The sequence below is a fragment of the Microtus ochrogaster genome, chromosome 22 (genome assembly GCF_000317375.1).
Source record: "Microtus ochrogaster isolate Prairie Vole_2 chromosome 22, MicOch1.0, whole genome shotgun sequence".
In the NCBI taxonomy this organism is placed as follows: Eukaryota; Metazoa; Chordata; class Mammalia; order Rodentia; family Cricetidae; genus Microtus; species Microtus ochrogaster.
Genome location: NC_022023.1, coordinates 9,058,659 through 9,077,126, shown reverse-complemented (window position 1 = coordinate 9,077,126; position 18,468 = coordinate 9,058,659). Strand labels below are relative to the sequence as shown.

General features: G+C 36.1%; 1 protein-coding gene across 1 annotated transcript in view; it reads left to right on the top strand.

Annotated features, from left to right (window-relative positions):
- The window catches only part of Folh1b (folate hydrolase 1B), a 36,046-nt gene extending 20,310 nt beyond the window's left edge, over positions 1 to 15,736 (top strand). The window contains exons 11-19 of the mRNA XM_013350169.2: positions 1,302 to 1,384; positions 3,501 to 3,564; positions 6,385 to 6,452; positions 6,749 to 6,840; positions 7,750 to 7,840; positions 9,847 to 10,111; positions 10,486 to 10,567; positions 12,179 to 12,271; positions 15,466 to 15,736. Of these exons, the coding sequence (XP_013205623.1) occupies positions 1,302 to 1,384; positions 3,501 to 3,564; positions 6,385 to 6,452; positions 6,749 to 6,840; positions 7,750 to 7,840; positions 9,847 to 10,111; positions 10,486 to 10,567; positions 12,179 to 12,271; positions 15,466 to 15,655 (1,028 nt within the window). The 3' untranslated portion in view covers positions 15,656 to 15,736. The remainder of the gene's footprint in view (positions 1 to 1,301; positions 1,385 to 3,500; positions 3,565 to 6,384; positions 6,453 to 6,748; positions 6,841 to 7,749; positions 7,841 to 9,846; positions 10,112 to 10,485; positions 10,568 to 12,178; positions 12,272 to 15,465) is intronic.
- Positions 15,737 to 18,468: the final 2,732 nt, after the last annotated feature.

The window sequence follows — 18,468 nt, the reverse complement described above, 5'->3', positions numbered from 1 at the left end:
ATATATATATATATATATATATATATATATATATATATATATATATATTCTGACAATCTGAAGTAAATTACAGGATTACTTATTGCTCTGTCAAGGGTTGCCTTGCTAAGTGTTTGCTGGACAAAGAAACAGAAAGAACATTGCTAAATTCTTTTTATGTGGCCACAGTCATGCTGATACCCAAACCACACTAAGACTAAGAATCGTCAAAGAAAGATAATTACAGACCAGTTTCCCTCATGAACATTGATGTAAAACTTCTCAATAAAATATTCACAAACCAAATTCAAGACCGCATCAAAAAAGATGTAGGTCGTGTTTGACCTCATTAGAAACGATTTCATAATTTCATAAGAAGATTTCTACAGTGAATGCAAACCAGCATTGTCATAACTAAGGGGTGCACTCAAAAATGAAATGATAAGGAATGAATGAAGATGGGATTTGATTAATACCATAACACATCAGACGAAAAAGAAAGCATGGATCCAACAGTTATAGGGAAAGCATACTTAATCAGCACACCTGAAATATTCATCAGCATGACAAGGACTTTACAGCATTTACTAACTTTCATTTAATGCTCCTGACAATCAAACAGTGTCTCCTCTGCTATGCTGTCTGTTAGATGAAGACATGAAGAATTAGTGTGTGTGGCACAGACTTCCTAGAATATAGGAAGTGAGGAAAAGTTACTCACTTTAAAACTTTATCTTTCTTCAACTCCATAGACTGTGTTTATTACCTTCAAGCCATAAGACCTACTTACCAAACTGCGTGGTTTGCAGTGTCAGTACCTGATGCTATCTCAAAGTGAGCCACTGGTAACAAATTTTACAAGACAATGGAGGAGAAATCACTGAGTCAGATGGCCTTGAGAAATGAAGATGTGATTTGAGAACTTCTTGGCAAAGTTCTATCTAGTTTCCACAGTGCTCCCTGCCACTGCAGCACTGGCTGTACCTATGCTATTATCTCTTTCTGTATCAGTCACCTGCCAATCAGAGTGGTTTCCTAATATGGCCAGTTGTAAAATATTTGGAATATCTCATGACTTCATTTGGCTTTCATTTTCTATATCCTTCCTTTTGCAACACATGTGTACTATTTGATTTTTAGCAAAACTCTTTTTTAAAATATACCAAAAGAAATTGTGGAAGTAAGGATGTAAGCCATAATACTACTTTTTAAGTTGAAAAAACAACAACAGCACTTTGGGTTTTCTATCTTGTAGACTTTTCCATGTCTTGGGTGTGTGATATACTTTATCAGAATTTATGTGTTATCCACCTGTATTTTAGGATGGAGGCCTAGAAGAACAATTCTGTTTGCAAGCTGGGATGCGGAAGAATTTGGCCTTCTTGGTTCTACTGAGTGGGCAGAGGTAGGGTGACAATTTGCTTCCTTCTATATGAATTTTTCCAAATGGCAAAGCAGTTGAGAATTTTTTTTTCATGCAGTTTGGAGAAATAACAAGTGATCCCAGTAGGGCAATGCTTCCAGTGTTTCTAAATGTCTCTCATGTGGGTTCAACCTTTTGATATTGGGACATAATGTCCTGTAGGCAAGATTCATCCCAAGGAATGACACATCAAGTTATTCTTAAAAATCACTGAATGAAAACCATCTCATAAGGTTTTGTTGTTGTTGTTTTTTTTTTTTTGGTTTTTTTCGAGACAGGGTTTCTCTGTGGCTTTGGAGCCTGTCCTGGAACTAGCTCTGTAGACCAGGCTGGTCTCGAACTCACAGAGATCCGTCTGCCTCTGCCTCCCGAGTGCTGGGATTAAAGGCGTGCGCCACCACCGCCCGGCTTCATCTCAAAGTTTTTAAGTATGTAGACAACATTTGTGTTGGGATTCATTCATACCTATACTTGGCTGCACATGACTCATAGGCACACCTTGGACACGCCTAATTATCCTAAATGATTGTAGCATTGTTCAAATGTCTACAAGAGGGCAACAAGATCACTCAGCTGGGAAAGGCGCGTACTTGCTGCCCAGCTGATGGTTTGAGTCCAGTTCTTGGGACCAGATGGTGGGAGGCGAGAACCGACAGCTGCAGTCTGTCCTCGGATGACTACGTATGTGTCAGGACATGCGGGCTTACATAACATGCAAACAAGCACTAAGTCAATCAATCTATACGATTTTTTTTAAAAAAATCAGCAAAATTATCTTAAGAATTTGCATTCATTTGATTTTTTTTGAGAAACATCTAATGTCAACTATTGAAATTAATTTACTTTTATGACAGTGAAATACAGTTAACAAATCAATGTACCGGAAACCAAATTCAAAATAAAACTACATGGAAGTTTCTGATGTGTTTCTTGCTCATCACCCAAAACAGCTGCAAGTGGTACTTCCACTGAACTCTTGTTTCTACAGTAAGCCCCGGTTTGCGCTTATCTTCTTATCCCTGTGGTCTCCGCTATATTAAATATGGTAGACAGTGAGGCAGGCAGAGTACTTACCAGGAGTCCTGAATAATAACCCCACTGGAATTACTGGCTTGGTGTGAACGAGAAGTAAATCCGTGCAGCATTTGGTATCTGCTCCGACAGCTTTCCCTTGCGGCCCCGAATGCTCACGTGACACGTGTTAAACACAGGTATTACAGGTTTCTCTGGAAACCTGTCGTATTCCTGTTGACCAAGGTGAAGTGTTTCTCCACAAGAAAGTTTCATCCTGGTGTCAGGCAAACCTATGAATATTCAGGAAGCAGTTTGTCTCTATACGATTGTTGTTGTTGTTAATATTGTTTTCTTGGTTGGCAGCCTCTTTATTTAGCGCAGGCTGCCTTGGAACTCCACCTTCTTCTGTCTCAACCCCCTTACTATGATCATATTGTATTTTATAACTCAGACTGGCATATGCTTTTCTGATTTTTTTTTTCTTACAACCAAACTTCTCAAGAAATGTGCTGTTTTAGAGACCCAAAATACCTCAGCAGAGCTTTTTGCTACACTTTAGTTAAAAATGTGCAATTGGTGAAAGTTACCAGTAGGTGGCAATATACTACAAGAGAAATTGGCTTTATGGACAGATTTCCTTCGTAAGTTTCCCAGCCAGTAAACTGGAAACAGCTGGTTTACTAGATTTGTGATTCTAGGAAAACACCTTTGCTTAAATCATGATAGTATTTTTTAAAAGTATGTTTATACTGAAAAGACTCCTAAAGTGATGTTTACCAAGAAAAAATTATGATGGACAGGTGTGTACGTTCAAAAATCCCAACTCCCTTTGCATCTACTTTGTCTGAGCAGTTCATCCTCTCAAATGAGCTCATCAGACATTGCTCTTGTTTCTCAGTGGAGACAAAATCAACATATTCTCAGTCCAAAAATCTTTTGAGACTTTTATGTGCCAAACTTGCGGAACACATGGTCTAACTTCATTTAAACATCTATATCCAAGAAAGGCAGATGTACCTTGGGTGGGAAGGAGTTATATTACACTTAAAATCTTAATGATTTTTTTTAAAATATCTTGTTATAGGAACATTCCAGACTCCTCCAAGAACGTGGTGTGGCTTACATAAACGCCGACTCTTCCATAGAAGGTGAATATTGTTGTCCTTGATAAACATCTGGTTACTCTGGAGTTCACAATTTAGTTGAAGAATTGCATCCCGGCACAGAAGGCAGACAGACCATTAACATGGAGTTTGGATACCTCTGGGTGTTTCCACACCTCTCCCCTTGATTCAGAGCTGGCTGCATGAATAACTCAGAGATATTTTCCCCATTCTGGATTGCAGTGCCGGTCCAGAAAGACAGTATTTCTTACTTAGCCTCCTCTATCAGATTCTCTTACACATGGTGACAGTTACCCATTGAGTGTCGAAGTCATGAACCTTAAGAATCTTTTGTTTTTGAATGCCATATTTAAGTATAGAGATTACAGAGATGGCAAAGACAGCAAGGCATTTTTAGGCAAGACTGACAAACTAAGTTGTATTCTAGAAACCCATTTAAAGATGGATAGTGAGAACTGACTGAATAAAGTTGTATTTTGCTTTCCACATGTACATTAGCACACATACACAAACACACATGCACACATGCTTGCACGCATGCTTGCACACACGCAATGTAAATTCTCCATGCCAACAACATAGTCCATTGATGGTATCACATTGACATTTGCATCTTCTTCTTCATCTGAATTTCTATTTTTGAGCACTATTGTTTCAAAGTTTAGCCACTCTGGTGCAAGTCAATTCTTCTTCCGCCTATCATTTAATGGACAAAGGCAGTGCAGTTCACAACAGATTCCCATCTCCTTCCTTTGTGATTCTTTACCTCTTTAAAGGTACCTGTCTCAAAGGTTCTTATCATGCTTTTAAAAGGAGTTGGTGTTTCCAAACTCCATGATATCTGACTTGCATTCAGTGACTATTCAAAAATCACCAATGTGATCATCACTCTTCCGTTGCTTAAATCATAGGCTCGGGGGAGTTGGAGATGTAGCTCAGGGACAGAGAGGTTACCTAGCATGCCCCATTTATTCCCCAACGTTGCAAAAATACAAGTACAGATGCGATCATACTGCACATGTGTGCCTTACATAATAAATACTCCAAGTAAACAAATTTCAAATAGTGTAAAAATGATGCTGTTATTCTTATTGATTATTTCAAATGTTATATATCTTTGGTATTTTAGTACATCACTGAGTTTAGATAACTATGTTATATTTGGAATTTTTTAATTTTTAGGATCAAGAACAAATACACATAGGTACAATGTGATTGAGATACCATATTCCTTACTTTATTGCATTTTTTGGTTAGATGTTCATTACTAACAAGATGAAATAAATCACATGTTTATGAATTTATGTAAAATGCAATCTTATACATAAAACAAACAACAAAGATGTTTTTATTTTTTAACGCTTTTGTAAATAATAAAATTTATTATATCAAAAGAAAGTTGAAAGCAATACGCAAACAGCTCTTATTGTTCTCTCCAAAAGAACTGTCATCTTCTGTTTAGAGTGTTTTTATTATGTGAACTCTGAGACTATTTAGCTGATACATGTTCCAGAAGTGATTTAGATGCTGTCTTAATCGCTTTCCTTCTAATCTGTATGCAGTGTAAGCATCATATGCTGTAAGTACTTATATTATCTCTATTGTACAAAAAGGAAGCTGTGATTTAGAGAAATCAAATATCTTCCCATAAGTTACCTTCTAGGGAAGGGTTGAGATGAGAGCCATCCTAACTATTACACTTTTTACCTCCTGTTAGATCAGACAGGACTTTGGTTTAATATCACACATATATGGTTCTAGATCCCACTTTTCACTCAGAAAACATCATATAAAACTTCCATATGTGGAATATACATTGTCTTACTAGACTTATAGAGCAAGAACCACAGTAAATCCCAAAGCAAAACAAAAAAAAAGACAAAAATAAAATGATAGAGCCACCTTTGTAGTGTGTTCAGTAGAACAGGTACATTTTAGTTCTGTAGCTGATACTGCAGTAAGGGTCCTTTAATGTATACACACTTTTCTAAAAGAAGTTTGAAGTGAACATAGAGCTACAAGTGTAATTCTTTGGTACAAAAAATAGCGCATTTAAATGGCAACAAATGCCTTCAAACCATCTCCCTTCAAGTCGCCTTTATATAAATGCATGTGAGTATCCAAAATTACATTTTCTATTTACATATGTAGTCTATGTTTATTGAGTTAAAGTTCTTACTTTGTAGTCTTGTCTGGCATAGAGCTCATGAACATCCCGCTTCAGCTTCCTGAATGTTGGGATGGCATGTCTGTACCATTTAGCCTTCGGTGACATGGGTCTTTTAATTTGAGAGTAAAAGATACATAACATTCTTGGAAGGAATCTCATGATGCGGACACATATGTGAAGGCTCTTTTTCTGTAACAATGCATTTGGAGGAAAGAAATGATAAGGCAGCTAGGCAATGTGTGAGCGAGGTGAGTGGTATGAAAAACAGACCAAGGGCAAGTGTTGACGACAGTAGCTTGTCTGGGGTGGAGGCAGCATGCAGTGTCACACAGAGGAGTGAGGGAGGTCGCGCAGAAAATGTAACATGAATCCAAAGGGTGAAGAAGTCATGCAGATATGACGTAGAACACTGATCCGTACTGAGGTAACAGGGTTTGTCAGGTCCTTAACGCTTTAAGTCTTGGGTAGAGCCAGAGGTGAAGACTTGGAGAGCTGATTGTCAATTTAGTTCTCTCCCCAACCTCAGGCCTACTTTCAACCATGTCAATGCCAAAGATGTTGGATTTTATAGTCTAAGGTGGAGAGCATTGACGAGATCATGCTATGTAAAGTTTAGCAGTGGTCTTTGAAAAAAGTAACAAGCAAAACAAGCTATTCCATCCTTTCTGTTGCAGGAAACTACACCCTAAGAGTCGATTGCACACCACTGCTGCACAGCTTAGTCTACAACTTAACAAAAGGGGTAAGGAGAAAAACAACCCATCTCGGGAACTCTGCAAATGCTATTGCCTGGGGTGCAATTATTATGTGACACATTGCATTGTTTATAGCCAACTTGATTTTCATCTGATACATTTTCCCTTCCCTGAACCGTCACAGTTAACCAACTCTTTCTCGATATACTACCTCCCATCTCCTAACTTCTGTGAGGCAGCCTTCAGGCTGCTTTCTGCCTACAATTCCCACTTTCTCACTGAGGGACACATTTGAGCTTATGCATCAGATTTGTGAGTATTCTATTCTTTTTAACTTGTGTAGCTCCAAAGCCCGGATGAAGGCTTTGAAGGCAAATCTCTTTATGACAGCTGGAAAGAAAAGAATCCTTCACCAGAATCCAATGAAGTGCCCAGGTACAGAAACACCCCAGCCATTCTAACCAGTTTGGTTGTTTTGTGGGTTGTGTTGGAAATAAAGGAGTACTTTAAAAAAAATTTGTAAAAAGGAACTTTCAAAATTCTCTGACATCTGACAAATGAATTTAGTGCTTAGATTTACAATAAAATATTACCCTGTGGCTTGAAATTAAATCTGTGAGTTTCAAATGGTGATCTTTGGACAATCGATATGCAAGAGGCAGCTGCCAAGCTTTTAATGACATGGTCCCTACAAAGTATACTGTGAAAATTAATTTTAACATTTTTAGAGGAAAGGGAAAATAATGGTGCTTATTAGGATACATGATGCTCATATGTGGTTCATGAAAAAGGTCACAATGGAGAAAATGGAACACGATTCCTGACAAATATCTATCCCACCTCAGTCTATAGTTAATCATTTTCCTGAGCATCATGCAGGTAACACATATTTTGTTTGCTCTGATAAATTAAAACTATGACTGCATGATTGTATCTTTACATGCAAGAGAAGGGAAATAATTATCTCAATAGTTTGTAAATGAAGACCTCTACAATATGAATAAATTAAAATTTTCAGGCAGAATTTATATTCTAATTATCTGAATATGTCTGATTCCTTTCATTAGCATATATTACAGACACAGATGAAACAGATAGTCTGAATGAAAGTATTCTCCAACCTTCAGAATGCTTAAATTAAACAGTGACTTATAGAAGTACCACTCCATAAAACTGTATTACACAGTAAGCATATTTTCAGAACCAGAATAAGTATCTTACTTTAACTGTATATCTAAGTCTATCCCATTTTAATAGTATAACTATAATTTAGTAATTGACCTTTGATCTTTATAGAATGAACACAGTACTTTGAACTAATTGTGCTAATTTTAAATCTGAAAGGATTAGCAAGCTGGGGTCTGGCAATGATTTTGAAGTGTTTTTCCAAAGACTTGGAATTGCTTCAGGCAGAGCACGGTACACTAAAAATTGGGTAAGTCTAAATTAATGAGTTATTAAGCGTGGGTATATTTAAGTAAATTTTTAAGTTTTACTTCAATAAATACCTCTGACCTTGGAGGAAGAATTGGAAATCCAAACAGCGATGTCCTATTGGTTGTCTGTCACTGGTTTTCATGGGCATGTATTCATATTCCAATTGGCAATCATATTGCTTTCTGCAGTCTAGAACTTCCAAGATTACCATTAAATGTATTCTGTTTTATTGATTTGGTGACTTAATATTCACTTCATCATTAAAGTTAGTGAGAATTATCTTGGACTCATCTTTCTCTAGTTTCTCTCAAAATTCATCCAAATCAGCAAGACCTGACAGTAGTTGGGTTTTTGCCTGCTATATTGTAGTTCAGATCATTAAATAAACATCAGATCACTGAAAATTTGGCATAATACAACAAAATCATAAATAATTTTTCATACCCTTCCTTGTTGTGAAAGATAAATTGTTAGTTTTAGGTTTTAAATGTGTTTTTTATAAAATCTCAAGTAGTTTTATGAAAGCTCATAGCTAGAGATTTTTGACTCTTATGTTCAAACTACCATTAAGCTCTATTTTACAGTGAAGTCTTTTGTACACTTGTTTCCTACGCCTTACTTTCTTCAATATTTGCAAGTAATAAATTACATTTCTAATATTTTGTTTTTAGATTTGTATTAGTAAGAGAAAGTGTCATAGTTATTTTCTTGTTTAGGTTTGATTGCTGTGATGAAACACCATGAGCAAATCAACTTGGGCAGGACTGTACAATATTGAAGGAAGCCAGGGCAGGGACCTCTAGGCAGGAGCTGATTTAGAGGCCATTGAGCAACGCTGCTTTCTGACTTGCTCAGTCCAAGGATGGCACCACCCACAATGGTTTGGACCCTTACCCAATAATCACTAATTAATAAAATGTCTTACAGATTTGTTTACAGCCTGACCTTATGGATGGATGCACTTTCTCAACTCAAGTTCCCTTCTCTTAGACGGCTCTAACTTGCACCAAGTTGACATAATACAATTATTAAAATATAAGAGAGACTGTATTTAAGTTGATTTCAAACAGGGATATAGTTAGAGGGGAAAATCTATTAGACCCAACTCTGACTTCCTATTGTGCACCAATCCTAAAGCCACCCAGCATTGAACTTTTGTATAATTCTTTACTCATTCCTAAGTTATTTGCCCCCAGCCAGGGATCTTTCAGGGTTAAGAAGTTATATGTGTTCATGCGGGGATTTTGATGAAAATAGATACATTTGACATATAAGAAACTAAAACAGCCAAAGTTCAGATGACTACCAAACATTCTTGGTAATGAATTTTGGACTAAGAATGAAACTCTTCGCTCATTAATAATGCCCGAGTCTCCGTCCCTGCATCATGATAATAAATAGCATGTTCTTTATATCAGTGACAGAGGCGCATATTGAGAAAAGATCGGAAGACATTAGTCAGCAGCTCACTGTGTGAAAAGTCCTTGGTTTGCACATATGTGGCTTTCTTGTGCCTCACTGAGCACCACTTCCCTCTTATTTGTGTTTCGCAGTTTCCACTGTGGTCCTTGCTGCTTGGTTTCTCCACTCTGCAGCAGGCTGCTTCTCAGATGTTTTTCTGTGGAATTTTCAGTGGTAAATTTGACATAGTTACCTATATTCTAGTCTGTACTATTGCTTCAATTGTCTAATAATTCCCCATCTCTCTTCTTGAATCATTTCTCTTCTAACGCAACATTGTATATTGTCTCTTCTTTGGATTCTCAACACATCTGACAACTCTCTTTAGTGCCTCCCAAAGAATATTTTCAGGTTTTTTTTTTTTGCAGCAATGTCTACATGTGTTTTCATTTTGCCCATAGCTAAAGTAGCAGAATTCTAAGTTCCCAAGTTTACATGGTTCCTGTTCACCAGTGAACAACCTTAATAATATGCACAGTAAATACCATGTTGTGGGTCTTAAGAACTATCTTACAAGAGATGTATTTTATTTCTTCCTCCTAGAAAACAGACAAAGTCAGAAGCTATCCACTCTACCACAGTGTCTATGAAACATACGAGTTAGTGGAAAAATTTTATGATCCAGCCTTTAAATATCACCTCGCTGTGGCCCAGGTTCGAGGAGGGATGGTGTTTGAACTGGCCAATTCTCTAGTGCTTCCTTTTGACTGTCAAGATTATGCAATAGCTCTGAAAAAGTATGCTGAAAATATCTACAACATTTCAATGAACCACCCGCAAGAGATGAAGGAATACTCGGTATCATTTGGTAGGTTGCAACTTATCTTTCACATTCAATCTTGTGTTTCTAATGATTTCTCGTCATTGTTTCTATTGCACTTGATAAGTCTTTTTCCCAAAAATACCTTTTAAAAGCATAGATATGTTAAAATATAAAAAGACTTCATAAAATACAAAATGGCTTCCTGTGTTTATTTGCACATTTTGAACTGTACAGAAGCCACGCATTTTTCTTTTACTGAAATGGGGTTTGCATACCTTGCAGTGGCTGATGTTAGACTCTCGAATGGAGGTACCGCACCTGCTCTAGCTTTCTGAGTGCTGAGACTGTAGGCATTGCCAACTTACTTGCTTTAGAAACCATGTTCTCAAAGCTTTCGCTAATTTGAATTTCCATTTCAGATTCCCTGTTTTCTGCAGTAAATAATTTTACAGAGATTGCATCTGAGTTCAACAAAAAACTTCAAGGCTTGGATAAAAGCAAGTATGTCATATATTAAATTATATCCATATGAGATAATTATGTCTAATATATGTGCATAAGTATACAATAAAAATAACACTACTTTACATTTTTGTCACAGAAATAGCTTTGGGAATTTTTTCCTGTTTTCTGTCTTCTCTCTAATGCATCTTGTTGAGGGTTCTGTAGCATCCAGAGATTTTAGTTCTTACATGAGTTGGAACTGGACCACAGTGCCTCCTTCCTGCCAGCCTATTACATACCACTTTCCTACCTTAGTACTGACTCCAACATTTTTTGGTTTCTCTTGTTCTTTATTTCATCCCCTGTGCATCATAATCCAACTAGATTCTTTTGTTCTTGGAGCAATCTTCTCTCTACTTATGCTCAAAGTCATTATATGCATACTCATATGATCCTTTCCAACTCCAGTAAAACGAAATAGTTTCAGGAATAAAAAATACTGATAAATCACTGTTTTCAGAAGTGCTGAACAAATAGGAATAATTCTGTGTAAAGCCGATACCATAAGCCAAATTTGATAAATGCTGCAATGTTTACTGTTTAATTGTAAAATTATAAACTTTGCCAAACAAATCCTTAGTTTATGAAATGGAGTCATAACCCTGTATAATGTTCAGGATTTCTCTGAAGTTAAACTTACTATAAAAGCACTTACAAGAGTGAGGAACTATAATTATTATTAAAACTAATATAAAATGAAAATCTTTATAAATTAATGGATAAAACTATTTATTAAAACTATAACATTCACTAATTATATCATAACATAGTTAAAATACTGTATTCCATAATTAATGATTGAGCTATTTGGGGGTTGATGGTAGATTTTTAATTGCATTAACTCACTTTTATTAACAATGATAACTTCCTATATCAACCCTATAATCTCCCTTAAGAATGTGAACTCTGTAATAGTGTGTTTGCTACATGATGTTTGAATACTGAAAAAAATACAAATTAAGAATTATATATTTGACAAATTTATTTTAAACAATAAGGATATTATATATTGTCAAGTATTTAATATTTTTAATTTTCATAAAGTTAATTATATTAGTAGATTTTCACATTTCAATGTTTTTGTTAATTTCTTGAGTATACTGTTAGGTTCTCTAAGGTGAAAAAGAACTTGACAATAATTATAAATACAGGGTTATTAATTCTCATCTTCCTGTGCATCAAAGTTATTGTCATGTGTTACCACCAGCGTCTTACTGTTTCACAACTCATGTTTTATTTGTGTATTATTATATGGGATTTCTAAAATATGAGAACTATGCATACTAATATCAGTTTTATTACTTTTATTTTTTTATTTTATAATGTAATTAAATCATTCCTACCCTCTCATTCCTCTCTCCAATCCCTTTATACCCCTCTTTTTCTCTTTCAGAATTCATACTTTCATTTTTCACTAATTGTTGTTTACAATAGTTCTGAGTAAATAAGTACAACCTGTTCGGTCTGTGTAACGTTTCCGGTATTCTTAATTTGCATATTACAATGATTTAAAATGCATTAGTGAGTTTGATTTTGTTACAGACTTATAGTTTGCCAGGTAGTGTGCATAGCTTCCTGAAGGAATAACTTTATCAATTTCTGTTCTAGCCCCATGTCACTGAGAATTATGAATGACCAGCTGATGTATCTGGAACGTGCATTCATTGATCCTTTAGGGTTACCAGGCAGGCCTTTCTACAGGTGAGGAAAAAAGAATATTTTCTAGTATAGTATCACTTTGTGTAAAAAAAAAATCATGGCTTATTTATTTTTAACGTTCAAAATATTTTTAGTGAGTTAATTTTACTGTACACAGATTTAGGTTCTGTAAAATATGTTTTTTTTTTCAAGTATGAACATTTTGACCTTCGTTCCTATTTCATTCACTGCTCTAAGAACCCAGTCCCCTTGTTCTCTCTAACTGGCTTTCTGCGTCCCTCCAGTGTCCTTTCTGGACTTTACTGGTCTTTAAGGAATTCTAGGCCCCACAATTAGAGCGAGTGTAACTTATCCTTCTGTGTACGGTTGATTTTGATTAACGTGATGATGATCTCTAGGTGCATCTATTTTCCAGAAAACAGCATAATTACATTCTTCTTGTTTGCTGGACAAAATGCCTTTGTTTTTCAGACATACACACACACACATACATATACATATACATATATATAACTTTTATATTAATTCACTGACAGCTAACTAGGCTAGTCCTATGAGCTGTAATATATTTTTGGTTGTGAGCCTAGCCTTTAACGGCTGAGCCATCCCTCCAGGCCTATGAGCTGTAATATAAATAGTGCTACAATAAGCACTGGAATGCATTTATCTCAGCCATAAGTAGAGAATCCTTCAGGCACGTTCATATTTATCCCTATAGTAATTGTTCTAAGTACACCGCAGCCGTTACTGTATAAATGTTCCCATCTCCATACTTTCTCATCAGCATTTGTTTATGTTTGTTGGTTACTGGAGAGATGCGGAATACCAAGGTGTTTTAATTGAAATTTCCCTGATAAATATCCAATAAACATATAAAAAGGAATTTTTTTATTTTTTATTATTTATTTATGTTTTGTCTTGTGAGACCAGTATGTTTATTTCATTTGCTCATTTATTGACTGTGTTGTTTGGGTTTAGGTGTTAAATGAGTGTATTCTTTATATACTCTAGATAAAAATCCTCTGTCAGATGTTTAACTAATGAAGGTATTCTCCAACTTCATCAATATTCTCTTCATTTGGATTTTCTCTACTGCACAGAACTTTTAAATTTTCCTTGAGTCATATTTGGCAATTCTTGGCATTATTTATTAGCAACTGGAGTCCTTTTCAAATATCTTTGTCTATACCTATACCTTGAAATATTTTCCTTATATTTATCATTATCAGGGTTTCAGGTCTTACATTATGGTTGTTGACTCATTATAAAATGCTTGTTGTGTAGGGTGAGAGACAGGGATAGAGTTTTATTCTTTTTATCTAGTTAACTTAGCCATTTGCTTTTTCTCAATGAGTATTTTTGACATATTTTTAAATGTGAGGTTTTATTTCTGGTTCATCTCTTGTGTCCCATTTATCCATGGATTGCTTTGTGGGCTCTGTAGTGTGACTTGAAATTAAGTACTATGATACCTCAAGAATTATTCTTTTTACTCAGAATCATTCTGAATTGTTGGAAACTGTGGTAGTTAATCTTAGAGTCGAGTTGATGAGCTTTAGAATCACCTGAGAGCCAAACCTCTGGGTGTGAGGTTGTTAAAAGAGATGTTTAACCAATTCAGTAGCACACATGCTGAGCCTAGGTATCATCACAACACAGGGTCTGGATGGAATGAAGGGGGCTGTAATTGGATCATCAGCATTCATCTCTCTGTTTCCTGTCTATGAATGCAATAGGCTCAGCTGCCCACACTTCTGTTGTCATTAGTTCAGCACCGTAGCAGACTTTGTTAGCATTCAGGCATTATGCTGGTCTTCCCCGTCACCCGGCTGCATGCACTTGCTAGTACTCAGGCAGTGCTCTGACGTGCTTGGGGTCCTGACAACATCAGTTACATCACTACAGCTATGCTCACTTTTAAAAGGTCGGCCACCTGCCTACTCTCTCTCTCTGCCCCTCTCTGTCTCTCTACCTTACTGACTCTCTCTGTCTCTCAGTTACTCTGTCTCTGTCTACTTTGTCTCTCTGTCTGTCTCTCTGTCTGTCTCTCTCTGCTTCCATCTCTCTTTGTCTCTCTTTACCCCTTCTGCCCCTGTCTGCAGAAGTAAGTCTCCCCTTTCCCCTCCCTTTTTTCCCATTCTTTTCCCCTAATAAAAAAAACTCTCCAAGTGAGCTCTGTTACATGATGACTTCCCTCCCTCTTCCTCTCTCTCTCTCTCTCTCTCTCTCTCTCTCTCTCTCTCTTTGTTTTTTTAAATTATAACACACTCTAATCTTAAATTGTGAGACAAAATATTCCATTCTTTCCTTATGCTGATTTTGGGCGGTATTTTGTCACAGCAAGGAAAATGTGAGTAATACAGGAAACTTGTGTTGAGCGTGGGTTGCTGTTGTGATAATCTCACTGAGGCTGATGGTCCTTTGGAATTAGCTTGAAGGTTGAATGTGGGAGAGTTTGGGAATCAAGCCTTAAAGTAAGCACACTTTTATTGAGCCTATCTGATAAGGGTTGGGAATACTAGAATGCTGGGGGGGAATATGGAGACTAGCTGTTTAGCTCACCAGTTTTAGGGGAGCAAGAAGACTCTACTAGAACCTGGGCCAAGGGTATTTCTGTTTATTCTAATAAAGAATGAGAAGAATCTGACATTATTCTGATAGGCCAGTAGTTCTCAAATTGTGAGTCCTGACCACTTTGGAGTTTGAAGGATCCTTTCATTGGGACCACTTATCAGATATCCCGCATATGAGATATTTACATTTTGATTCACAAGAGAATATTATGTTAACCCTTATAAAGTATGGATCCATCTTACCAAAAGAATAAAAAGATGAACCTAGTGCACAGTAGGCTGGTTACAAGCATGTCATGATGTGTCTTAACAAGGAGGATAATGTAAAGTTCATCACTTACTGGCAATGCGCTTGGAGACTGAGAGCACTGGTATCCACATTATACAGTTTATTTTCAGTGATTGTAAAAGGTGTACGTCACCATTTTAAAACCTTAAAACAGTTCTCCATGGCTATCCTTACTGCTATTTGTTTAGCTCTGAAGCACTTTGAGTTGTCCATTAAAAGTAAAAATCAATGTGCCTGAGGATTATAAAAGTTTAGGTAACAAGTGAATAATTCAAATAAGAAAATAAGGAGTATGCAGTTTGAATATAATGCCCTCATTCTCTTGCATATTGTTTGTGCAACGAATGAACAGAAATCTGTTTTTTTTTCAACAGGCATATCATCTACGCTCCAAGCAGCCACAACAAGTATGCAGGAGAGTCATTCCCAGGCATTTATGATGCTCTTTTTGATATCGAGAGCAAAGAGGACCCTTCTAAGGCCTGGAGAGAAGTGAAGAGACAGATTTCTATTGCAGCCTTCACAGTGCAAGCTGCAGCAGAGACTTTGAGAGAAGTAGCCTAAGGGTACTTCAAAGAGTCCATATTTAGTAGGTATGATATTATTGGGAGAACCTATATAGAAAAATAAATATATGAGATTTTATGATCGGGTGTAATATCTGTATGTGTATATATGCATATATTTCTTTTATTTTTCCTTATGGATCAAAAAAGAAAAATGGAAATTTTTATTTTATAATTGTAGAATTTATTTATGAAATTTAAAGTTCAATGGTTAAGTGATTAAAACTAAGGTGAACAACTGAATATAACAACTCATTTACCTGGCATCATCAGATAATTATCAGAAATCTAATACAGCATCTAACTCAGTCATTTCAATGTAAACCAGCACCAGTTCATATCACACCTGTGACAGTGTACAAGGGTGCTTTGCCCATAGGCTTAGGTGGTGCCTGGCCACCAAACCTCAAAGGTTCATTTAAGACACAGTAGCTGAAATCATACCACAAGGGCATGTGCTCAACTATGTTCATATCAGCATTATTTGTCATAACTGGAACCTGGAAACCACCTAAATGCCCCCTACCAAAGAATGGATAAGGAAAATGTGGTACATTTGCACAATGGAATACTACACAGCAGAAAAAAGTAATGACATCTTGAAATTTGCAGGCAAATGGATGGATCTAGGAAACATCATATTGAATGAGGTAACCCAGAGCCCGAAAGACAAATATAATATGTACTCACTCATAAGTGTCTTTTAGATATCCTACAATTCATAATCCCAGAGAACCTGGACAACAAAGAGAACCCTAAGAGAGACATACATGGATCTAATCTATGTGGGAAGTAGAAAAATGCAAGATCTCTTGAGTAAATTGGGGGCATGGGGACCATGGGAGAGGGTTGAAGGGTAGGGGAGAGGAAAGGAGGGAAGCAGTGAAAAATATATAGCTCAATAAAAGCAATTTACAAAAAGACACAGTAACTGATGATTTCTTGTCTTTTCATAGTTCTAGTAAACCTCATTACTCTGTATTGTAAAACATAACTATTTGTAGACTTAATAAACATTTTATTTTTACTAATACTATGTACAGCATACATGTACAATTATTAATCAAACATTTGTATTTTGTAGTGCTCGTCTTTTCTATTTGCCTTTGGGTTATTCTGTAATTCATCAGATTTCCTATGGCACTACACTACCTGGAGTAATGTCATATTTATCAGTAAGGGTTGAACAAAGAAAAAAAATCGCATAGTTATCTGAACAAGCAGAGACATCAGAGAGAATCACAAGTTATGTCAGTATTGATTCTTTGTATCACTGGCATCAGAAAAGTAAAGGGACGTTTAGATATGTATACAAGCTATAAGAAACGGTCACTATACTGACTATCTCTATCTTCCCAGATACTCATCACCTTTCTACCCATCCAACTTCATGGATGCTCTCTCTCTCAAAAAAAAAAAAAATAGAAATAAATTCCCAAACCAAAATTCAAAACAAACAAACAAGCAAAAATACTAATAAGGCAAAAATGTGGAATTGTGTTAGCATGCAAAAGCCCTGCACATGTTCAAGGCAAACATCTCCCAGATGGGAACAAAGACCCATCTGGAACCAAGGAGATATTTATTTGCAATTGATACCTGCTAGGAAGGGAAAGTCAGTTTGCTCCAATACTATGTCACTGAGTCTATCAATCATACTCCAGGGTAGGCCACAGGTCCAGGAGTAGTTGGCCAAAGCAATCAGAGTCCATGTTTTCCTTTGTCCGTTTTTTGCTTTGATTTTAATTATTTTTCCTATTGAAGGCAATTCTAAGAGACAAGGTACCCATATTAGAGAGAGAAAGTGAGCGAGTGAGAAAGAGAGAGAGAAAGAGAGAGAGAGATTGAGATCATACTAGTAACTTAACAGTGCACCTGAAAAGTTCTAGGGCAAAAGGGAGTCACACACCAAAAGGAGTAGATGCCAAGAAATAATCAAAATTGGGGTTTAAATCAACAAAATAAAGCAATACAAAGAATCAATGAAACAAACAATTTTTTGAGAAAATCAATAGGATTGACAAATCCTCACTCAAATTACCTAAAGTCCAGAATATACAAATTAGCAAAATCAGAAATGAAAAATTAGAAAAGACACTGAGAGAATCATAGGACATCCTTTAAAAACCTGTATTCCACCAAACCAAAATAATCTAAAAGAAATGGATAATTTTCTTTATAGGTAACATTTACCATAGATAAATCAGCATCATATAAGCAACTTAAACATATCCATAACCCCTAGTGAATAAGAAGTAGACATTAAAATCATAGAAAGTCAACTAAGTCCAGGACCAGGTGATTTTATTGCCTTATTCTACCACACTTTCAAAGAAGATATTTGCCAAGTTAGGTCACAAAATAGAAAAAGAGGGACCATTGTTCAATTTGTTTTACAAAGACTACAGCTTCCCAGACATGGGAACCAAATAAAGAACAAATAAAAAAAGAAAATAACAGACCAGTTTCCCTTATCAACATTGATTCAAATATTCTCAATAAAATGCTAACAAACTAAATCTAAGAGCACATCTAAAAGGTAATCTACCATAATTAAATAGGCTTTATTCAAGAGATGCAGGGATGGTTCAACATATGTACATTAATAATTGTAACATATCATATAAACAGACTGAAAGGCAAAACATACATGATCATCTCATTAAGTGCAGAAAAATGGCAATTCTACCAAAGGCAATCTATAGATTCAATGCAATCCCCATCAAGGTCCCATCAAAATTCTTCATAGATCTTGAGAGGACAATAATCAACTTTATATGGAAAAACAAAAAACCCAGGATAGCCAAAACA